At 33.8% G+C, this 18,400-nt stretch overlaps 1 protein-coding gene across 1 annotated transcript; it reads left to right on the top strand.

Moving 5' to 3' along the window:
* Nucleotides 1–2,890: 2,890 nt before the first annotated feature.
* On the top strand, nucleotides 2,891–3,777 carry LOC139900716 (uncharacterized). Its single transcript, XM_071883476.1, has 3 exons — nucleotides 2,891–2,918; nucleotides 3,013–3,096; nucleotides 3,248–3,777. The coding sequence occupies exons 1-3, from the start codon at nucleotides 2,891–2,893 to the stop codon at nucleotides 3,775–3,777; spliced, it is 642 nt and encodes a 213-aa protein (XP_071739577.1).
* The last annotated feature ends 14,623 nt before the right edge of the window (nucleotides 3,778–18,400 follow it).

Here is an 18,400-nt window from a genome sequence, read left to right as displayed (position 1 = left end):
CATCATAAAGCGGTTGCACGTAGACACTGGTTGTGGTGTTCATATAATGTATGAACATTGTTTTCGGTTGCTGCCTGGAGCGGTACGTGCCAAGCTGATAGCTCCTAGCACCACATTATTAGGGTTTTCTGGAGAGTCCGCATGGCCAATAGGAATCATCGAGTTGGAATTAGAGCTGGTAGATGATAATAATAAGGAGTTAGTAAGAAGTACAATAGTAGAATTTGCTGTAGTAAGGTCTTATTCAAAATATAATGCACTTTTAGGACGCACAACTTTTCAAAAGTTGGCAGCTATTCCTTCCACAGTGCATGGTCTTATAAAGTTCCCAACTCCAATAGGAATTGCGACGATAAGGTCGGAAAAACAGGATGTAAGTGTTGCGGCTGTAGAACAAGCCGAAAAACAGCCAAGTGAAGAAGAACAGCTTCGAAGCTGCATGATTATCGCAAACTCGCGATATCCAGAGCAAAATTAAAATCGGCGGAGGATTGTCTGATGAAACAAAGTTTAAGCTTCGTAACATATTAGCTTCCAATACGGATGTCTTTGCATGGAAAGAAGCAGACATGACTGGTGTGCCAAGAGAAATAGTTGAGCACAAACTTAACGCAGACCCAAGTCTGACACCGGTATGCCAAAAGAAACATGGTATGGCACCGGAAAGAAGTGAATGGTTGAAGGCAGAAGTTGACAAATTGGTCAAAGCAAATATACTACGAGAAGTGAGGTACATACGTGGGTAGCAAACCCGGTACTGGTAAAAAAGCCTGATGGGTCTTGGCGCATGTGTGTCGACTTCACAGAAATTAACAAGGCATGTCCCAAAGATAATTATCCTCTACCAGAAATAGACTGCAAAGTTGAATCGCTAGCTGGCTTCCAGTATAAATGTTTTCTGGATGCGTACAAAGGATACCATCAGATACAGATGGCAGCAGATGATAAGGATAAAACTGCCTTTCACACCAGCCAGGGTATCTATTGTTATACAAAGATACCGTTTGGTTTAAATAATGCTGGAGCAACATACCAACGCGTAATAGACGAGGCTTTTAAAAATCAAATTGGCAGAAATTTAGAGGCATATGTCGATGATTTGGTGATAAAAAAGCATAACAAAGCAAGGTTTGTTGGAAGACATATTCGAAACGATTGCATCGTTGAGAAAGATAAACATGAATCTTAATCCATCGAAGTGTAGTTTTCGAGAAGAGGAAGGAAAATTTCTTGGTCATATAATCACTGAGCGTGGGATACGCGCAAATCAAAAGAAAATAAAGGCCATCGAAAATATGCCGTCACCCAAAAATAAAAAAGAGGTGCAAAGTTTAACGGGTAAATTGGCCGTGTTAACCAGATTCTTATCAAAATCCGCTTAGCGATCGCTTCCCTTTTTCGGGGCATTAAAAAATTGCTTAAAGAAGACGGATTTCAAGTGGACAGAGGAAGCAGAGGTGGCGTTTCAACAAATGAAAAAGTTGTTAAAGGAGTTGCTGACGATGACTGCACCGATTACGGGAGAGACGCTGATACTTTACTTAGCAGCATCAAAAGAAGTGATAAGTTTAGTATTGATAGCGAACAGGGGGCAGGTACGCACTATAAACTAGAATATATTTACTTTTTAATCAATAGACATTTGAAATTATATGTATCATGTTGTGCGAATAGGTACAAATGCCTGTATATTTTGTTAGTAAAGCTTTAACAGAAAGCGAATTAAATTACCATGCGATCGAAAAACTAGTTTATGCGCTAGTGCATACGGCTAGATGCTTAAGGAGATATTTCCAAGCTCTTCCAATAATGGTCCTAACAGACCAACCAATAAAGCAGGTATGGCAAAAAACAGAGTATTGTCAAAAATTTAAAATTGCTTGAAAAATTCCTCCAAATTTATATTCGCTGATAATTGCTGAGCAGGTGCTATACAAACCAGAAAATTCTGGCCGCATGGCCAAATGGGCTATTGAATTAGGTGAGCATGAGATAAGCTTCTCACCAAGAAGTGCGGTAAAAGGATAAGTCCTAGCAAATTACCTGGCTAAAACAGTCGGAGATATCGAAATCTCGCATGAATCAAAAGAAATACCAACTCCGCTCGAACAGCTGTGGGAAATGCACACAGATGGGGCTTGTGGCCCGGAAGGCACATGGGCAGGAATAGTTCTAAAAAGTCCAGAAGGAGAAGAATATACCTTTGCACTGCGTTTTAGCTTCCCTGTAACTAATAACGAAGCTTAATATGAAGCATTATTATCTGGAATGCGAGTAGCAAAATACTTGGAAGTAAAAGAGTTGTCAGTGTATGTTAACTTATAGCTAGTTGCAAATCAATTCAATGGGATATTCGAAGCACATGATGAATTGATGCAAAAGTATCTGAAACTTGTGCAAGAACTCGCGGTAGACTTCGATTTATTCCAGATAACGCAAATTTCAAGAACATTGAATAAAAAGGCGGATGTGCTCAGCAAGGTGGCTGCCTTAACAATTTCAAGAAAGAAATTTGGGTCGAGGAAGTGAAGGTTAAATCCATTGGTACCGACGGTGTATCCGCCGTAGTCGAAGAAGATGAGCCAAATTGGATGACACCGATAGTGGAATTTTTGAACACTGGTACATTACCGATAGATTAAACAGAGGCAAGAAAGATTAAAATGAAAGCACCAATGTATTTGCTAAACAAAGGCATTCTGTACAGAAAGTCTTTTTTGGGGCCTCATTTGCGGTGCCTTAATCCAACTCAATCAGAGTCAATTATACGAGAAGTGCACGAAGGAATGTGCGCTTTGCACTCAGGGCACAAAACAGTTGCGTCCAAAATAATGCGACTTGGATATTATTAGCCATCAATGTACAGAGATGCCGCAGAGGTAATACACAAATGTCAGTCATGTCAGCTGCACGCACCGGTAAGCAAGGCTCCGCGACATCCAGTGATACCAGTCGCGTCTCCATGGACATTTTGTAAATAGGCAATTGATATAGTAGGACCATTCCCTGCAGGACCAGGAGGGGTAAAGCTTTTGGTCGTAGCCGTTGATTATTTTACAAAATGGGTAGAAGCCAAACCGTTGAAAACAATTTCAGGCAAGCAAATCCGAAATTTTGTATGGGAAAACATCGTCTGTGGGGTTTGGAATACCAAATGAAATAGTAAGTGACAATGGTACACAATTCGAAGGTAACGCATTCAGCGATTAGTGTCATGAGCTGAATATAAAACAAACCTTCACATCAGTTGCACACCCCCAGGCAAACAGCCAGTGTGAGGTAACAAATCGAGATATCATGTTAGATATCAAAGCAAGACCTAAGTTGTGCCGAAGGGGGTGGATAGATGAACTACCAAACATGTTGTGGGCACACAGCACGACCCCGAAAAGCGCGACTAATGAAACACCTTTCAGTTTGGTGTACGGGTCCGAGGCTGTAATACCCGCGAAGATAAATATACTAACAATGCGCATAGCTTCCTTCGATGAAAATAGCAATAGCGAGGAACTGCGTGAAAATCTAAATTTGGTTGAAGAGCGCAGAGAAATGGCGGACATAAAAGAAGCAATCAACAAGCAAAGAATCGCAAGCTACTATTACAAGCGCGTACAACTATTATCTTTCCAATTGGATGATTTGGTATGGCGGAAAAATGAAGCAAGCAGAGCGGAAGATACGGGTAAACTTGGACCTAAATGGGAAGGACCATACAAGGTTATTGGTGTAAGCGATACAGGGGCGTATCGCTTAGCAAGTTTAGATGGAAGAAAATAAAACGCACCTGGCATGCGCAAACACTCAAACGGTGCTACAAATGAAAAACAACAGAGGGATTGATCACCCTAAACAACTGTTTAAAAGTTTCTATTATGAAAATTTTTATTTTCCATTGTAAACATGACAAACTAAGTGTTGGTCAAATAATATGTTGAAATAAATTGAATCATGCAATTTAAGCCAATAACTTATGTATTTTTACATTTGTTGATTGCATGCCCCTTAAGCCGCACAGGGACACACTCCGAATCTCAAGTGGCATAGTTTAGTTTGGTTACTAATACTATTTTTTGTGACAGTAGTAAAACATTGTGACGATCGCACCAAATCCATATGGACGAAAACGTCATTCATTGATTTCATTGTGAGGTATTTGACCTCTATATGATACGTTTTGTAAACATTGCATTCTTTTGAAAAGGCACACCATAAATGTATATTTAAATCAAAGGTTTTCGACATCTGATGATTTCTACATATAGACAATCACCGTATATAATAGTTTACAATAGTACTTCCTTTGACAATGCAGTTAAAATAAGGTACATGGTGATGACTTGGTGAATGCAACGTTTTCTTGAAAAATATGCCATGTAAGACTCCATGCATATAGCTTGTCTATCATATAAGCAAACAGCGGAAGGCTTCTAGGGAACCTGAGAATAAACATGCTAACAAGTGTCAACACAAAGGTTGGTGAGTTCATAGTTTTAGTATTGTGCATAATCTGTATATAAAAGTGGATCACAAGATTTCCGTTGTTTCATCCAGAAACGTTTATCAAAATGTTCTACAAAATTGAGCACCCTGGTAACTAAACTTAACGTATATATAATTTATACCCTTTGTATAATAATCTTAATAATACACGCAAACCAACGTGTACGCTTCTCAAATAGCATACGTCCGTTAAAAGGCTAGTGCTCTAGCTCGGACGGGGATATCAAGCCCTATGGATCCATATACTACTACTCGCGCCCACTAGTTCTTATAACTGGCAGTTAACAGTTACCAAAGCTAAGGGATTTTTGGTTCAAACTCAGTGTAGAATTTAGTATGTACTTGTATCCATTGCATTTAAAATAAAGTGCATATATTCTCAGCCCAAAAATATATATTGCAAAAGCAATTAAAAAGGGAGCAAATGAAACTCACCTTAGCAGCACATATAGTTGTTCATCGTATTGTGACCGAAACTCATAATATCAAATAATCGTAGTTCTCAACCTAGAGAACATATGTTGGTCAATAAATGTCTATCAAGCTAGGTCAGGTCATAGTGTATCACAATCCTAATGCTCGAGATCGACATACAAAAGTTATCCAAAGTCGTTTCAAAAGTCAATTTTGACAATAGTTTAACAAAACGAGACTTACCTTATATAAGGATTCATTTACTCGGTTGGTAATATTCAAAAATTCAATTTATCAATCTTATAAACAAGTTGTTTAAATCTTAATTGCAGATTCAAAAGCAATTCCAATTAACGTCAATCATAATTCAGTTGATCATATCTTTTAATCCGTTCATCGAAACTATTCGATATCTAAATGAAAATTTATCGATTTTTCGTTAGCTTCCCAAAAACATATATATCATATACCTTTTACCAGTAATATATGTATTTAATTTGTGATTGATTATAAACAGTTTAATGACGAAATTTAGTATACAAGCATGTATAAATATATACACTCGAGCACTAGTATGTATACACTATTAATTTATAAAAGATAAAATATGAGTGCTTACGTATCAATATTGAGATTCAATATTGTAGAAAAGTACGTAGACGCAACAGAGATGATAAACACTAGGTTTAATTCACAAATATACCCCCGAACATTACCCATAACCTCCTTGGCAATAACCCATTATTTCCTTAGCTCTAGCTTGCTCGAAAACTCGTTTTGAAATCATTTGGTCATCACTCCGTCGTAATATTTTATGTATAAATAATACTAATAATAATCATAGGATTATTAATAATAATATTAATTTTAATAATAATAATAATATAAATAATAATAATAATAATAATAATAATAATAATAATAATAATAATAATAATAATAATAATAATATAAGTAGAGAGGATAGAGAAAAAGATGGATAAATTCGGCCAGAAACCTGGGCTATTTATAGAAGAATTCTGATTTCTGACCCCCATGCGATCGCATGGGTTTTGTGCCTATATGCCATGCGATCGCATGGCCCTCTGATCCAGCTCACAAACTTTTGTTTTCTTGTTTGTCGACATAATATTTAATTATATATATATATAATTTATATAATTAATTATATATTATATTAAATTCATGTGCATAGTTGACTTGTAATTTTTGTCCCGATAAGTCGTACGTCGTCACTCGACTTATGTCCCGGTTCCGGTTTTTCGAATGCATTTTCGTACGCTGAGAAAACTAGTACTTTACATTTTGTGACACGTACCTTTGTCAAAAATTAGTCTTAAATTAATGTAAAATTAACCCACTCAAAGTGTAACTTAATCTTTTGAGTGTTTTGGTCATTTACTTTTATAAATTAAAGTTTCATTATTTAATCAAGTATATTCAAATCCAAAACGTTTTATATCTAGTTAAATATTATATTTAATCATATTATTAAATATATATTTTCAATATTGATAAACACGTTTTAAAATACACATCGCAAGTTATTCATGTATCCAATTCTAACAGTTAATATTCCTTATTATTGTATGTGTTCAAATTACGTTATTTAAACAAACAATTTACCATTTATTCCGGATACCGTTAAAATGAATGATTTCTCAAATCAACGTGGACCTCACCATAGAGACCCGTAATAATATCATAATCATTAAAAGACCTGATAAATATACTTTAATTCAATCGTTTAGCATTATCTTTTAACTCCATAGTTAAATATATCAATCAGATAATCAAACCAATTAGGTTAATGCACAGTATCATATACGCAACACTTTGATACGTTTTCAAGTTATAGTATATACATATGTATCTATTTTCATATAATCGTTTGCGAATCGTTGAGAACAATCGAAGAGTATTTGAATAGTTCAAGAATTTTGAGATTTAACTTCATGAACTTTGTTTATCGTGTCGAAAACATTAATCATACAAGATTAAGTTTAAATTTGGTCAGAATTTTTCGGGTCATCACAGTACCTACCCGTTAAAGAAATTTCGTCCCGAAATTTGAGTGAGGTCGTCATGGCTAATAATAAAAATGTTTTCATGACGAATATGAGTCGATAAATAGAGTTTTATTACCGTTTGAATAATATGGATAAAACAATCCAATTATTCGAAGCGTATGAGAGAAGTTATCGTAATCAATTGAAATGGAGAATAGAGATGTGTCTTATCTCTTGACGTGGTAACGATTGATTTCCGGAATTTAAGGAATAGAAAATCTTCATAATCTAAATAAGATTTGATTCTTCGGGAATTAAGGAGATTTTGCGTAATCTGCCTCGATTGCTATGTCTGGTCTTTTGCTATAAATTCTCCTGTTTCATTATTTTCACCACTCCTACATCTTCTTCCTCGCTTCATACTTTCACAAGATTGTGAAAATGCTTCATCCAGTTCTGATTCTTGATATTATTCTGACTACCACCACAATCATCCTTCTATTCCAATTCCCACCGGAGGAATCTGTTTACTTTTACTTCGCTCTTGGGGTAGTGGTTTTCATAATCCTTCCTTGCATTTGTCTTTCCATAATTATTGACATCTACGGTTAATGATCTCTTCTATTTGCTGTGATTTATACTCCTCTTTATATTTAGAAGCTGTGTTATTGTTTTCTCTTCTCGACCTTAAGGTAAGCGGATAATGGTCCAGAATTCATAGGTACGAAGTTTTGAATATACATAGTTAATGTTCTTAGAAGGAATTCGTAATGGCACGATCTTGATTTGGTAAATTACCAAAATATCCGAAAAGATAGAACTATCAAGAAGATATGTTCTTAATATGTTTGGAAATTGGGTAGAATGTAAGAGTCGTGTAAATGGTACATGATAACGGTATGTTCTGTGAATCATCACATTCCATTAGAAACTCAACATGACTTACTGTAATATAATCACGTTGGACTGACGTCATTATATTATACTAATTCATGCTTCAGTTCCCAACACTACTTCAAAACATTCATATTTTAAACTTGAATTTTTCAGGATTTAGAAACTAACACAGTTTCTTTTATGATGTAACACAGATAGCATGAAGGAATGAATAATTTCAGATAATCACGAAATTATCCTCAGAAATATTGAGGATATTTATAATGAAAGATACGATGATATCTTAGAATATTCAAGATAAGATGATGATGAAGAATATTTTCCGTAAGGGTTTTAGAGTAAGGAGTAAGGTATTCGTTAATGACTTCAGTAGACACTGAATCATTTGTATTCTTTGAAGGTAGGTTCAGTCTTTGTGATTTATCCACAGCCTCCTTCATACTTTGCCCAATCCGTTTTCCAGTTCCAAACCTTCTCTTTTTCTCAGCTTTACCACCATACTATTCCTTATCATCAAACTTCTGACTGTTAAGGCCGTTTACAGTTTTTGCTACTTCATCAGCATTGTTCCAAAATTCGGAGAGCTAGTTTTGCAGTTTGGGTATTTTTCAGAAACTTCACATTCGAAGTATGCGAGTCTAGGAGATAGACATTATATGTATATATATAACTATTGGCGTAGAATTGTTGCGAGATTCAAAATACTAATTGCTAATTCCCAGTAATTGGTATGACAATTCTTGTTACAAGATGCGGATGAGTACACGATAGAGTTTCAATGAGTATAAGGATTTTTCGGAAGATCATGGATAAATGAAGTTGTTGGTAAATTTACTGCTAATGTGGTGGAACATGAAAGGTTCCCCAGTATCAAGAACGTATAAGTCAAGGTTATAATAAGGCTAATCTGAAAAATCGAAGTTGACTGGTTGGAAGTGTGATAAAACTGGATACTTTGAAAAGGATTGCAAGATTATTTTCGATATTAACAACGCTAAAGGATCTTGCACAGTTTTGAAGTCAAAGTATAGCTTTGAAAGATGTAGAGATCTAAGAATGATGTCACCGGTTCAGTGTTATGACTTGGATTCTGATCTGTCAATATCAGAATATGTAATTGAATTTGTATGAAAACGATTGTATATCATTGTGAAGATAGTGAGTATAGTTAATGATTTTTGAATCAAAATAGAAGAATGTACAGTGTAACATATTAATTGTGAACTTATATATTTCCCGAGTATTACCTACCCGTTAAAGATTTCATAATTAATATTTTGTACAAACGAATTTTTATTACCGTCTTTATGAAAATATATGTATGTATATTTTCTTCAGATGTAATACAGATTTAATGAGTTAATATCATATTAAGCTCATTTGATTTTTGGCTTGAATTAGAAATGAATAATCTCTAAAACATTAGAGACTTCATAATCTTTGCGGAGTATTTCGCTAATGAAATTAATACTTCATTATTTATTCTTATTGCTATTCCTTGGTAAAGGATGTTGATTTTCATGGAATTCTTGCAAACTTCGCAAGGTGCAAATGATGTTTTCTAGAGAGTTTCGAGTGCATCGAAGATGAAAGTGTAAAATCAACCATGTTATTGAATAATACACTTGGTTTATTATGAAATGGAATTCATTGAGTTGAAACAGAGATTGTAGTTAACGAAGAATGTACTTCATAGCATATTATGAATTTAATCGAGTAATATTTACCCTTTTTCAATTCATACATAATAGCTTAGTACGAAAAGATTTATGATGGTTTTAAAATTTATATATACAAGATATACATATAAATTCTTCAGGGGAAATGAGTTAATATTTCATAACTCATTAATACAATATACGCGTTATTGATTCGTAATGATGTCCACGGTGTTTTTCTTGAACTGGCGGAGCTTGTGATATTAGAGGTGCCGATGATTCTAATGATGTTGACAGCACCGACTGCTGGTGAGGCTAAGGGTATTGTTGATGTTGTGATATAACAAGTCTAGCTTATAAATCATACACCATTCCGATCAGGGTTTCTACTTTATCTGATTTATGGTTAAGGCTAGAATAGATAATCTATAAGATTACAGATTATATAATCGCCGTAGGATATTTCTCCGATGAAGTTATGAATCCATACTTCATCGTTTGCTGTTGTTGATACTCCTTGGTATCTATGGTGCGTATGATGTTGATGTTCGAGGTACAAATCGTGATGTTGAGGCGTGTGATGTGGATGTTGGTGGTGGTGGTAATGGTACTGTTGGTGTTGTTGTCAGTGGTACTAGTGCTGTTGGTGCTGAGGATGGTGATGTTACTGGTGTTGGTGATACTGCTGGTGTTTGTAAATTGTGTACCGTGCTCTCTAAAGTTGACACTCGAGCTCGAAGTTCTTTAACTTCTCCTACTAACCCTGGTTGGTTATTGGTGTGAGGTAGAGGTCGGATATCTTTTCTAGTTCCGTTAATGGTAGCTTCAAGATGAAAAATTCTCGCAAAAAGAGTATAAACGGTGTTGCGAACAGGTTCGCCGGTAAGCGGATCGAGTACTCCGACGTTAGGCAGTAAGTTCGGCTCGTGGTATGGAGTACCTTCTTCATTTCTCCATAGGGTAAGTATTTCGTGAACCCATCCCCATTTTCTAAAGAAATCACGGTAGTTGATCGGTCGGTGCGGTCCCGTCACGCTGTCTTCGGAGTTGGAGGGACTTGGTCTATTCGAGGAGGCCATCTTACGTGTTCACAGAAAGTTATGAAATGATTCTTGGTATGAATTGAGGGTTAAATACTGAATGATACCTTCGTCCTCTCGCATACGTATATATAGTAAAAGGATTCCGTAATTTACGGAGGAAATTTCAAAAAACGCCAAATAAGATTCACTGTAGTAGATATTATAGGATATGATTTGTCTATACACCGTGTATGCAATAAATGCAAAAACACGTGTCAAGACGTAAGATTGATAAACATGTAATTTCCGACAAGAGTTGATAAGCAAAACTTTTGACATGCAGACACAGTCAAAGCCTAGACTTACGAATGCATCCTAACATCTATCAGTTAGACACATTAATGCAAGACCTGATTCGCTAAGACCAAAGCTCTGATACCAACTGTGACGATCGCACCAAATCCATATGGACGAAAATGTCATTCATTAATTTCATTGCGAGGTATTTGACCTCTATATGATACGTTTTGTAAACATTGCATTCTTTTGAAAAGGCACACCATAAATGTATATTTAAATCAAAGGTTTTCGACATCTGATGATTTCTACATATAGACAATCACCGTATATAATAGTTTACAATAGTACTTCCATTGACAATGCAGTTAAAATAAGGTACATGGTGATGACTTGGTGAATGCAACGTTTTCTTGAAAAATATGCCATGTAAGACTCCATACATATAGCTTGTCTATCATATAAGCAAACAGCGGAAGGCTTCTAGGGAACCTGAGAATAAACATGCTAACAAGTGTCAACACAAAGGTTGGTGAGTTCATAGTTTTAGTATTGCGCATAATCTGTATATAAAAGTGGATCACAAGATTTCCGTTGTTTCATCCAGAAACGTTTATCAAAATGTTCTACAAAATTGAGCACCCTGTTAACTAAACTTAACGTATATATAATTTATATCCTTTGTATAATAATCTTAATAATACACGCAAACCAACGTGTACGCTTCTCAAATAGCATACGTCCGTTAAAAGGGTAGTGCTCTAGCTCGGACGGGGATATCAAGCCCTATGGATCCATATACTACTACTCGCGCCCACCAGTTCTTATAACTGGCAGTTAACAGTTACCAAAGCTAAGGGATTTTTGGTTCAAACTCAGTGTAGAATTTAGTATGTACTTGTATCCATTGCGTTTAAAATAAAGTGCATATATTCTCAGCCCAAAAATATATATTGCAAAAGCAATTAAAAAGGGAGCAAATGAAACTCACCTTAGCAGCACATATAGTTGTTCATCGTATTGTGACCGAAACTCAGAATATCAAATAATCGTAGTTCTCAACCTAGAGAACATATGTTGGTCAATAAATGTCTATCAAGCTAGGTCAGGTCATAGTGTATCACAATCCTAATGCTCGAGATCGACATACAAAAGTTATCCAAAGTCGTTTCAAAAGTCAATTTTGACAATAGTTTAACAAAACGAGACTTACCTTATATAAGGATTCATTTACTCGGTTGGTAATATTCAAAAATTCAATTTATCAATCTTATAAACAAGTTGTTTAAATCTTAATTGCAGATTCAAAAGCAATTCCAATTAACGTCAATCATAATTCAGTTGATCATATCTTTTAATCCGTTCATCGAAACTATTCGATATCTAAATGAAAATTTATCGATTTTTCGTTAGCTTCCCAAAAACATATATATCATATACCTTTTACCAGTAATATATGTATTTAATTTGTGATTGATTATAAACAGTTTAATGACGAAATTTAGTATACAAGCATGTATAAATATATACACTCGAGCACTAGTATGTATACACTATTAATTTATAAAAGATAAAATAAGAGTGCTTACGTATCAATATTGAGATTCAATATTGTAGAAAAGTACGTAGACGCAACAGAGATGATAAACACTAGGTTTAATTCACAAATATACCCCCGAACATTACCCATAACCTCCTTGGCAATAACCCATTATTTCCTTAGCTCTAGCTTGCTCGAAAACTCGTTTTGAAATCATTTGGTCATCACTCCGTCGTAATATTTTATGTATAAATAATACTAATAATAATCATAGGATTATTAATAATAATATTAATTTTAATAATAATAATAATATAAATAATAATAATAATAATAATAATAATAATAATAATAATAATAATAATAATAATAATAATAATAATAATAATAATAATAATAATAATATAAGTAGAGAGGATAGAGAAAAAGATGGATAAATTCGGCCAGAAACCTGGGCTATTTATAGAAGAATTCTGATTTCTGACCCCCATGCGATCGCATGGGTTTTGTGCCTATATGCCATGCGATCGCATGGCCCTCTGATCCAGCTCACAAACTTTTGTTTTCTTGTTTGTCGACATAATATTTAATTATATATATATATATAATTTATATAATTAATTATATATTATATTAAATTCATGTGCATAGTTGACTTGTAATTTTTGTCCCGATAAGTCGTACGTCGTCACTCGACTTATGTCCCGGTTCCGGTTTTTCGAATGCATTTTCGTACGCTGAGAAAACTAGTACTTTACATTTTGTGACACGTACCTTTGTCAAAAATTAGTCTTAAATTAATGTAAAATTAACCCACTCAAAGTGTAACTTAATCTTTTGAGTGTTTTGGTCATTTACTTTTATAAATTAAAGTTTCATTATTTAATCAAGTATATTCAAATCCAAAACGTTTTATATCTAGTTAAATATTATATTTAATCATATTATTAAATATATATTTTCAATATTGATAAACACGTTTTAAAATACACATCGCAAGTTATTCATGTATCCAATTCTAACAGTTAATATTCCTTATTATTGTATGTGTCCAAATTACGTTATTTAAACAAACAATTTACCATTTATTCCGGATACCGTTAAAATGAATGATTTCTCAAATCAACGTGGACCTCACCATAGAGACCCGTAATAATATCATAATCATTAAAAGACCTGATAAATATACTTTAATTCAATCGTTTAGCATTATCTTTTAACTCCATAGTTAAATATATCAATCGGATAATCAAACCAATTAGGTTAATGCACAGTATCATATACGCAACACTTTGATACGTTTTCAAGTTATAGTATATACATATGTATCTATTTTCATATAATCGTTCGCGAATCGTTGAGAACAATCGAAGAGTATTTGAATAGTTCAAGAATTTTGAGATTTAACTTCATGAACTTTGTTTATCGTGTCGAAAACGTTAATCATACAAGATTAAGTTTAAATTTGGTCAGAATTTTCCGGGTCATCACAAACATTGGATTGTTTCAATTGCTTGTACACCGCGCAAGACGGAGACTTGCACAGTCTAGACTATAAAATACAAGTTTGGTTTACTTGTTTAAAAAGCCCGGACATTAGTGTGGCCGGAAGACTCTTGAGTATAGACATTGGTATGTCTATAATACGGATAAATTACATTGGATTGTATATGCGTAAACACTTATAAAATTTTTTATAAAAGTCTTGAGTATAAATGATGTCAAAGCTAAGGGGTATAAAATACTATTAAATTTTAGCAGGAAAAACTATTAAATACGATACATTTTTACACAAGATATTTATTTATTTAGAGAATGGATATACTTAAACCTTGCTACAACACTTATAGGCAGTGTACCTAATCGTACAGTAGTGTAGTTTTTAGTAAGTCCGGTTCGTTCCACAGGGAATCTTTTTAAACAAAGCTTAATGCTATATTAGTTTACTTTTATAAAAATACAAATATATATATAAGTAATATTATTATTATAAAGGGGGGTTTTTACCGTTTAATGACCGGTTTGTCGATTTTAAAACTTTAGTCGCAGTTAAAACCAAATGTAAAATAATAAATATAAATACAAGACTTAAATTAAAGCGTAAAGTAAATAACAATAATGAAATTGCGAATAATAAAAGTGCGATAAAATAAACTTGCGATAATTAAAAAGTACGATAATTAAAAGTACAATTAAATACAATAACAATAAAAATGCGATAATTAGAAGTGCAATTAAATATAAAATAAAGGAAATAAAATATGAAATAAAAGAATTATGCTTATTTAAACTTCCGTAATCATGAAGTTTGACGTGTTGATTTTAGTTTTATGCCCATGGGTTAATTGTCCTTTGTCCTGGATTATTTAATATGTCCATACGGATTTGTCCATAATAGTCCATCAGTCATAAATATAAAGAGCGAAAGCCTTCGTCAAATTATTCTTATTCCCGAAGTCAAATATTCCAACTAATTGGGGATTCGAATTGTAACAAGGTTTTAATACTTTGTTTAATGAATACACCAGGTTATCGACTGCGTGTAAACCAAGGTTTACTACTTTGTTAACAATTACACCAATTACCCTTGAATGTAATTCACCCCTGTTTCAACAAGTCTATTAACTTTTAATCCAGTTCCGTATCCGGTAAAATGAATAATTATTGGTATTTATAGATATCCCGCCCACCGTACCCAGTCAAGCGTATGTGGTTATATATAGATACGTCGAATTATAAGTTTGTATATTAAATTAACAAGGTATTGTTTAGTTAATATAAAACCCATTAATAGCCCATAGTCTAATTTCCACAAGTGTCGTTCTTTTATCCAAACCCCAATTATGGTACAAAGCCCAATTACCCAATTTTAGTAATTAGCCCAACATCATGATTACTTCGGATTAAATAAGCATAATAATAACTTAGCTACGAGACATTAATATAAAAAGGTTGAACATAACTTACAATGATTAAAAATAGCGTAGCGTTACACGGACAGAATTTCGACTTACACCCTTACAACATTCGCTAACATACCCTTATTATTAGGATTAAAATTAAAATTAAAATTAAAATATAAATTATATATATATATTTTACGTATATAGATAGAGAGAATGATATATGATGAATGAAAAATGCTCAGAATTCGGTTGCTTTTATAGGGAGTTTCAAATTTTAGGGCTCCGCGACTCGCGGCCCTTTTGGCCTTCAAACTCCGCGAGTCGCGGAGTTTGTAAATACAGCTCACCAGCTTTTGGAGTCTTTCTTGCCGATGATTTATTTATAAATATAATATATATATATAATTAATATAATTAATTATATATTATATTATATTTATATACATAGTTAACTTGTAATTTTTAGTCCGTTGCGTCGAGCGTTGAGAGTTGACTCTGGTCCCGGTTCCGGATTTTCGAACGTCCTTGCGTACAATTTAATATCTTGTACTTTGAGTTTTGAATCTTGTACTCTTGTAATTTTTAGACGTTTCTTATCAATAATTGGAACCTCTTTGATTGTCTTTTGTACTCTTGAGCTTTTTGGTCGTTTGCGTCTTCAATTCGTCGAATCTGTCTTTTGTCTTCACCTTTTATTATTTAAATGAATATCACTTGTAAATAGAACAATTGCAACTAAAAGCTTGTCTTTCTTGAGGAATAATGCTATGAAATATATGTTCGTTTTTAGCATTATCAAATATTCCCACACTTGAGCGTTGCTTGTCCTCAAGCAATATCGTCTTGAAATACTAGAATCACTTCTTTATTCTTCACACTTTGTACATCAGTGATTTCCATACGGCGGTATAAACTATGGTAGTAACGATATGGTTTACAGTCCCACATGACTATAAAAATTTAGATCCATTAAGGAAATTGGATCTTTATGAAAACATTTGATCTTTTGAAAATTAAATCTAGTTTTTACCCTAGATAAGTTTTCCGGAATAACCCTTTACCGGTGTTTGAAAAATATTTTTGTGGGTTTGGAGGGTTTCAGATTTGAAAATTTTAGCTCAAAACTTATGGTTTTATGTCACCCACCTGCTAACCTTGTATTTGGAAAGCAACACGTCCAGTTTACTTGTCTCGTATATTACCTTTCGGTAAACTACTGTCTGGTTGTAAAGGAAAGCGTTGAACAAGCAACTGTTAAGGCAATGTCCCCTGACATGCTTTTAATTATGGTCTATAACGTGTCGGACGCAATTACTATCCTTGGTAGGAGCAATAGTAAAGCTCACCCTTATTATTTTTCGGTCTGGCACAAGGTCCTGTCTTTGACCATGCTATGCAACCACCGTTCTTACGGTTGATACCCGATTTAGTTCAGGTGACCTAATGAATTCCAGGTGAATTCCTAGGATTTTACGTTCAATGGTAATGAACGCATTGAAAATAGGGTTTTCAGAAAACAAATCGGTTTGTAATTTTGATCAAAGTATTTTCTCGTTCAAGCTCGAGTTTAGATATCATTGAATTCCATGAGTTTGAATTCTCAATATTTAAGGTCAATCTCAAGGATTGAGTAATATCAGTCTTAAAAGCTGATTTTTGATCTTTTAAGGAGATTATCCTTTCTGGGGATCTTTATTAGTCTTATCCAGCTAATTTGCATAGTGCCCCCCCATTTTACGAGATAAATCCTTCTCATGGTTAGTGATAATGCTAAAAACGAACATATATTTCATAGCATTATTCCTCAAGAAAGACAAGCTTTTAGTTGCAATTGTTCTATTTACAAGTGATATTCGTTTAAATAATAAAAGGTGAAGACAAAAGACAGATTCGACGATTTGAAGACGCAAACGACCAAAAAGCTCAAAAGAACAAAAGACAATCAAAAAGGTTCCAATTATTGATAAGAAACGTCTCGAAATCACAAGAGTACAAGATTCAAAACGCAAAGTACAAGATATTAAATTATACGCGAGGACGTTCGAAAATCCGGAACCGGGACTAGAGTCAACTCTTAACGCTCGACGCAACGGACTAAAAATTACAAGTTAACTATGTATATAAATATAATATAATATATAATTAATTATATTAATTATATATATATTATATATATATATAAAAAACTGTCGGCAGCCAGAAACTCCAAGGGTGTGAATTGAAAATACCTCTCCGCGACTCGCGGAGTTTGAAGGGCTTTTTGCCGCGAGTCGCGGAGCCCCAAATTTCACTTCTGGCTATAAAGCCAACCGAATTCTGATCGAATTTATCATCTTATTTTCATATCTCTCTCAATATATACGAGTAATATATATTTATATTTATAATTTATATTTTAATTATAATTCTAATAATAAGGGTATGTTAGCGAATGTTGTAAGGGTGTAAGTCGAAATTCTGTCCGTGTAACGCTACGCTATTTTTAATCATTGTAAGTTATGTTCAACCTTTTTACATTAATGTCTCGTAGCTAAGTTATTATTATGCTTGTTTAAAATGAAGTAATCATGATGTTGGGCTAATTACTAAAATTGGGTAATTGGGCTTTGTACCATAATTGGGGTTTGGACAAAAGAACGACACTTGTGGAAACTAGACTATGGGCTATTAATGGGCTTTATATTTGTTTAACTAAATGAAAGTTTGTTAATGTTAATATAAAGATTTACAATTGGGCGTCCCTATAAATTACCATATACACTCGATCGGACACGATGGGCGGGGTATTTATATGTACGAATAATCGTTCATTTAACCGGACACGGGAATGGATTAATAGCCACTAGAATAATTAAAACAGGGGTGAAATTACATTCAAGGGTAATTGGTGTAATTGTTAACAAAGTAGTAAAACCTTGGTTTACACGCAGTCGATAACCTGGTGTATTCATTAAACAAAGTATTAAAACCTTGTTACAATTCGAATCCCCAATTAGTTGGAATATTTATCTTCGGGTATAATAATAATTTGACAAGGACACTTGCAATTTATATTTATGACTGATGGACTGTTATGGACAAAAACCAGACGGACATATTGAATAATCCAGGACAAAGGACAATTAACCCAAGGGCATAAAACTAAAATCAACACGTC

Source organism: Rutidosis leptorrhynchoides, chromosome 3 (assembly GCF_046630445.1).
Source record: "Rutidosis leptorrhynchoides isolate AG116_Rl617_1_P2 chromosome 3, CSIRO_AGI_Rlap_v1, whole genome shotgun sequence".
In the NCBI taxonomy this organism is placed as follows: domain Eukaryota; kingdom Viridiplantae; phylum Streptophyta; class Magnoliopsida; order Asterales; family Asteraceae; genus Rutidosis; species Rutidosis leptorrhynchoides.
Note: the sequence above shows the minus strand (reverse complement) of the source record. Positions and strands in the feature narration are given on the sequence as shown.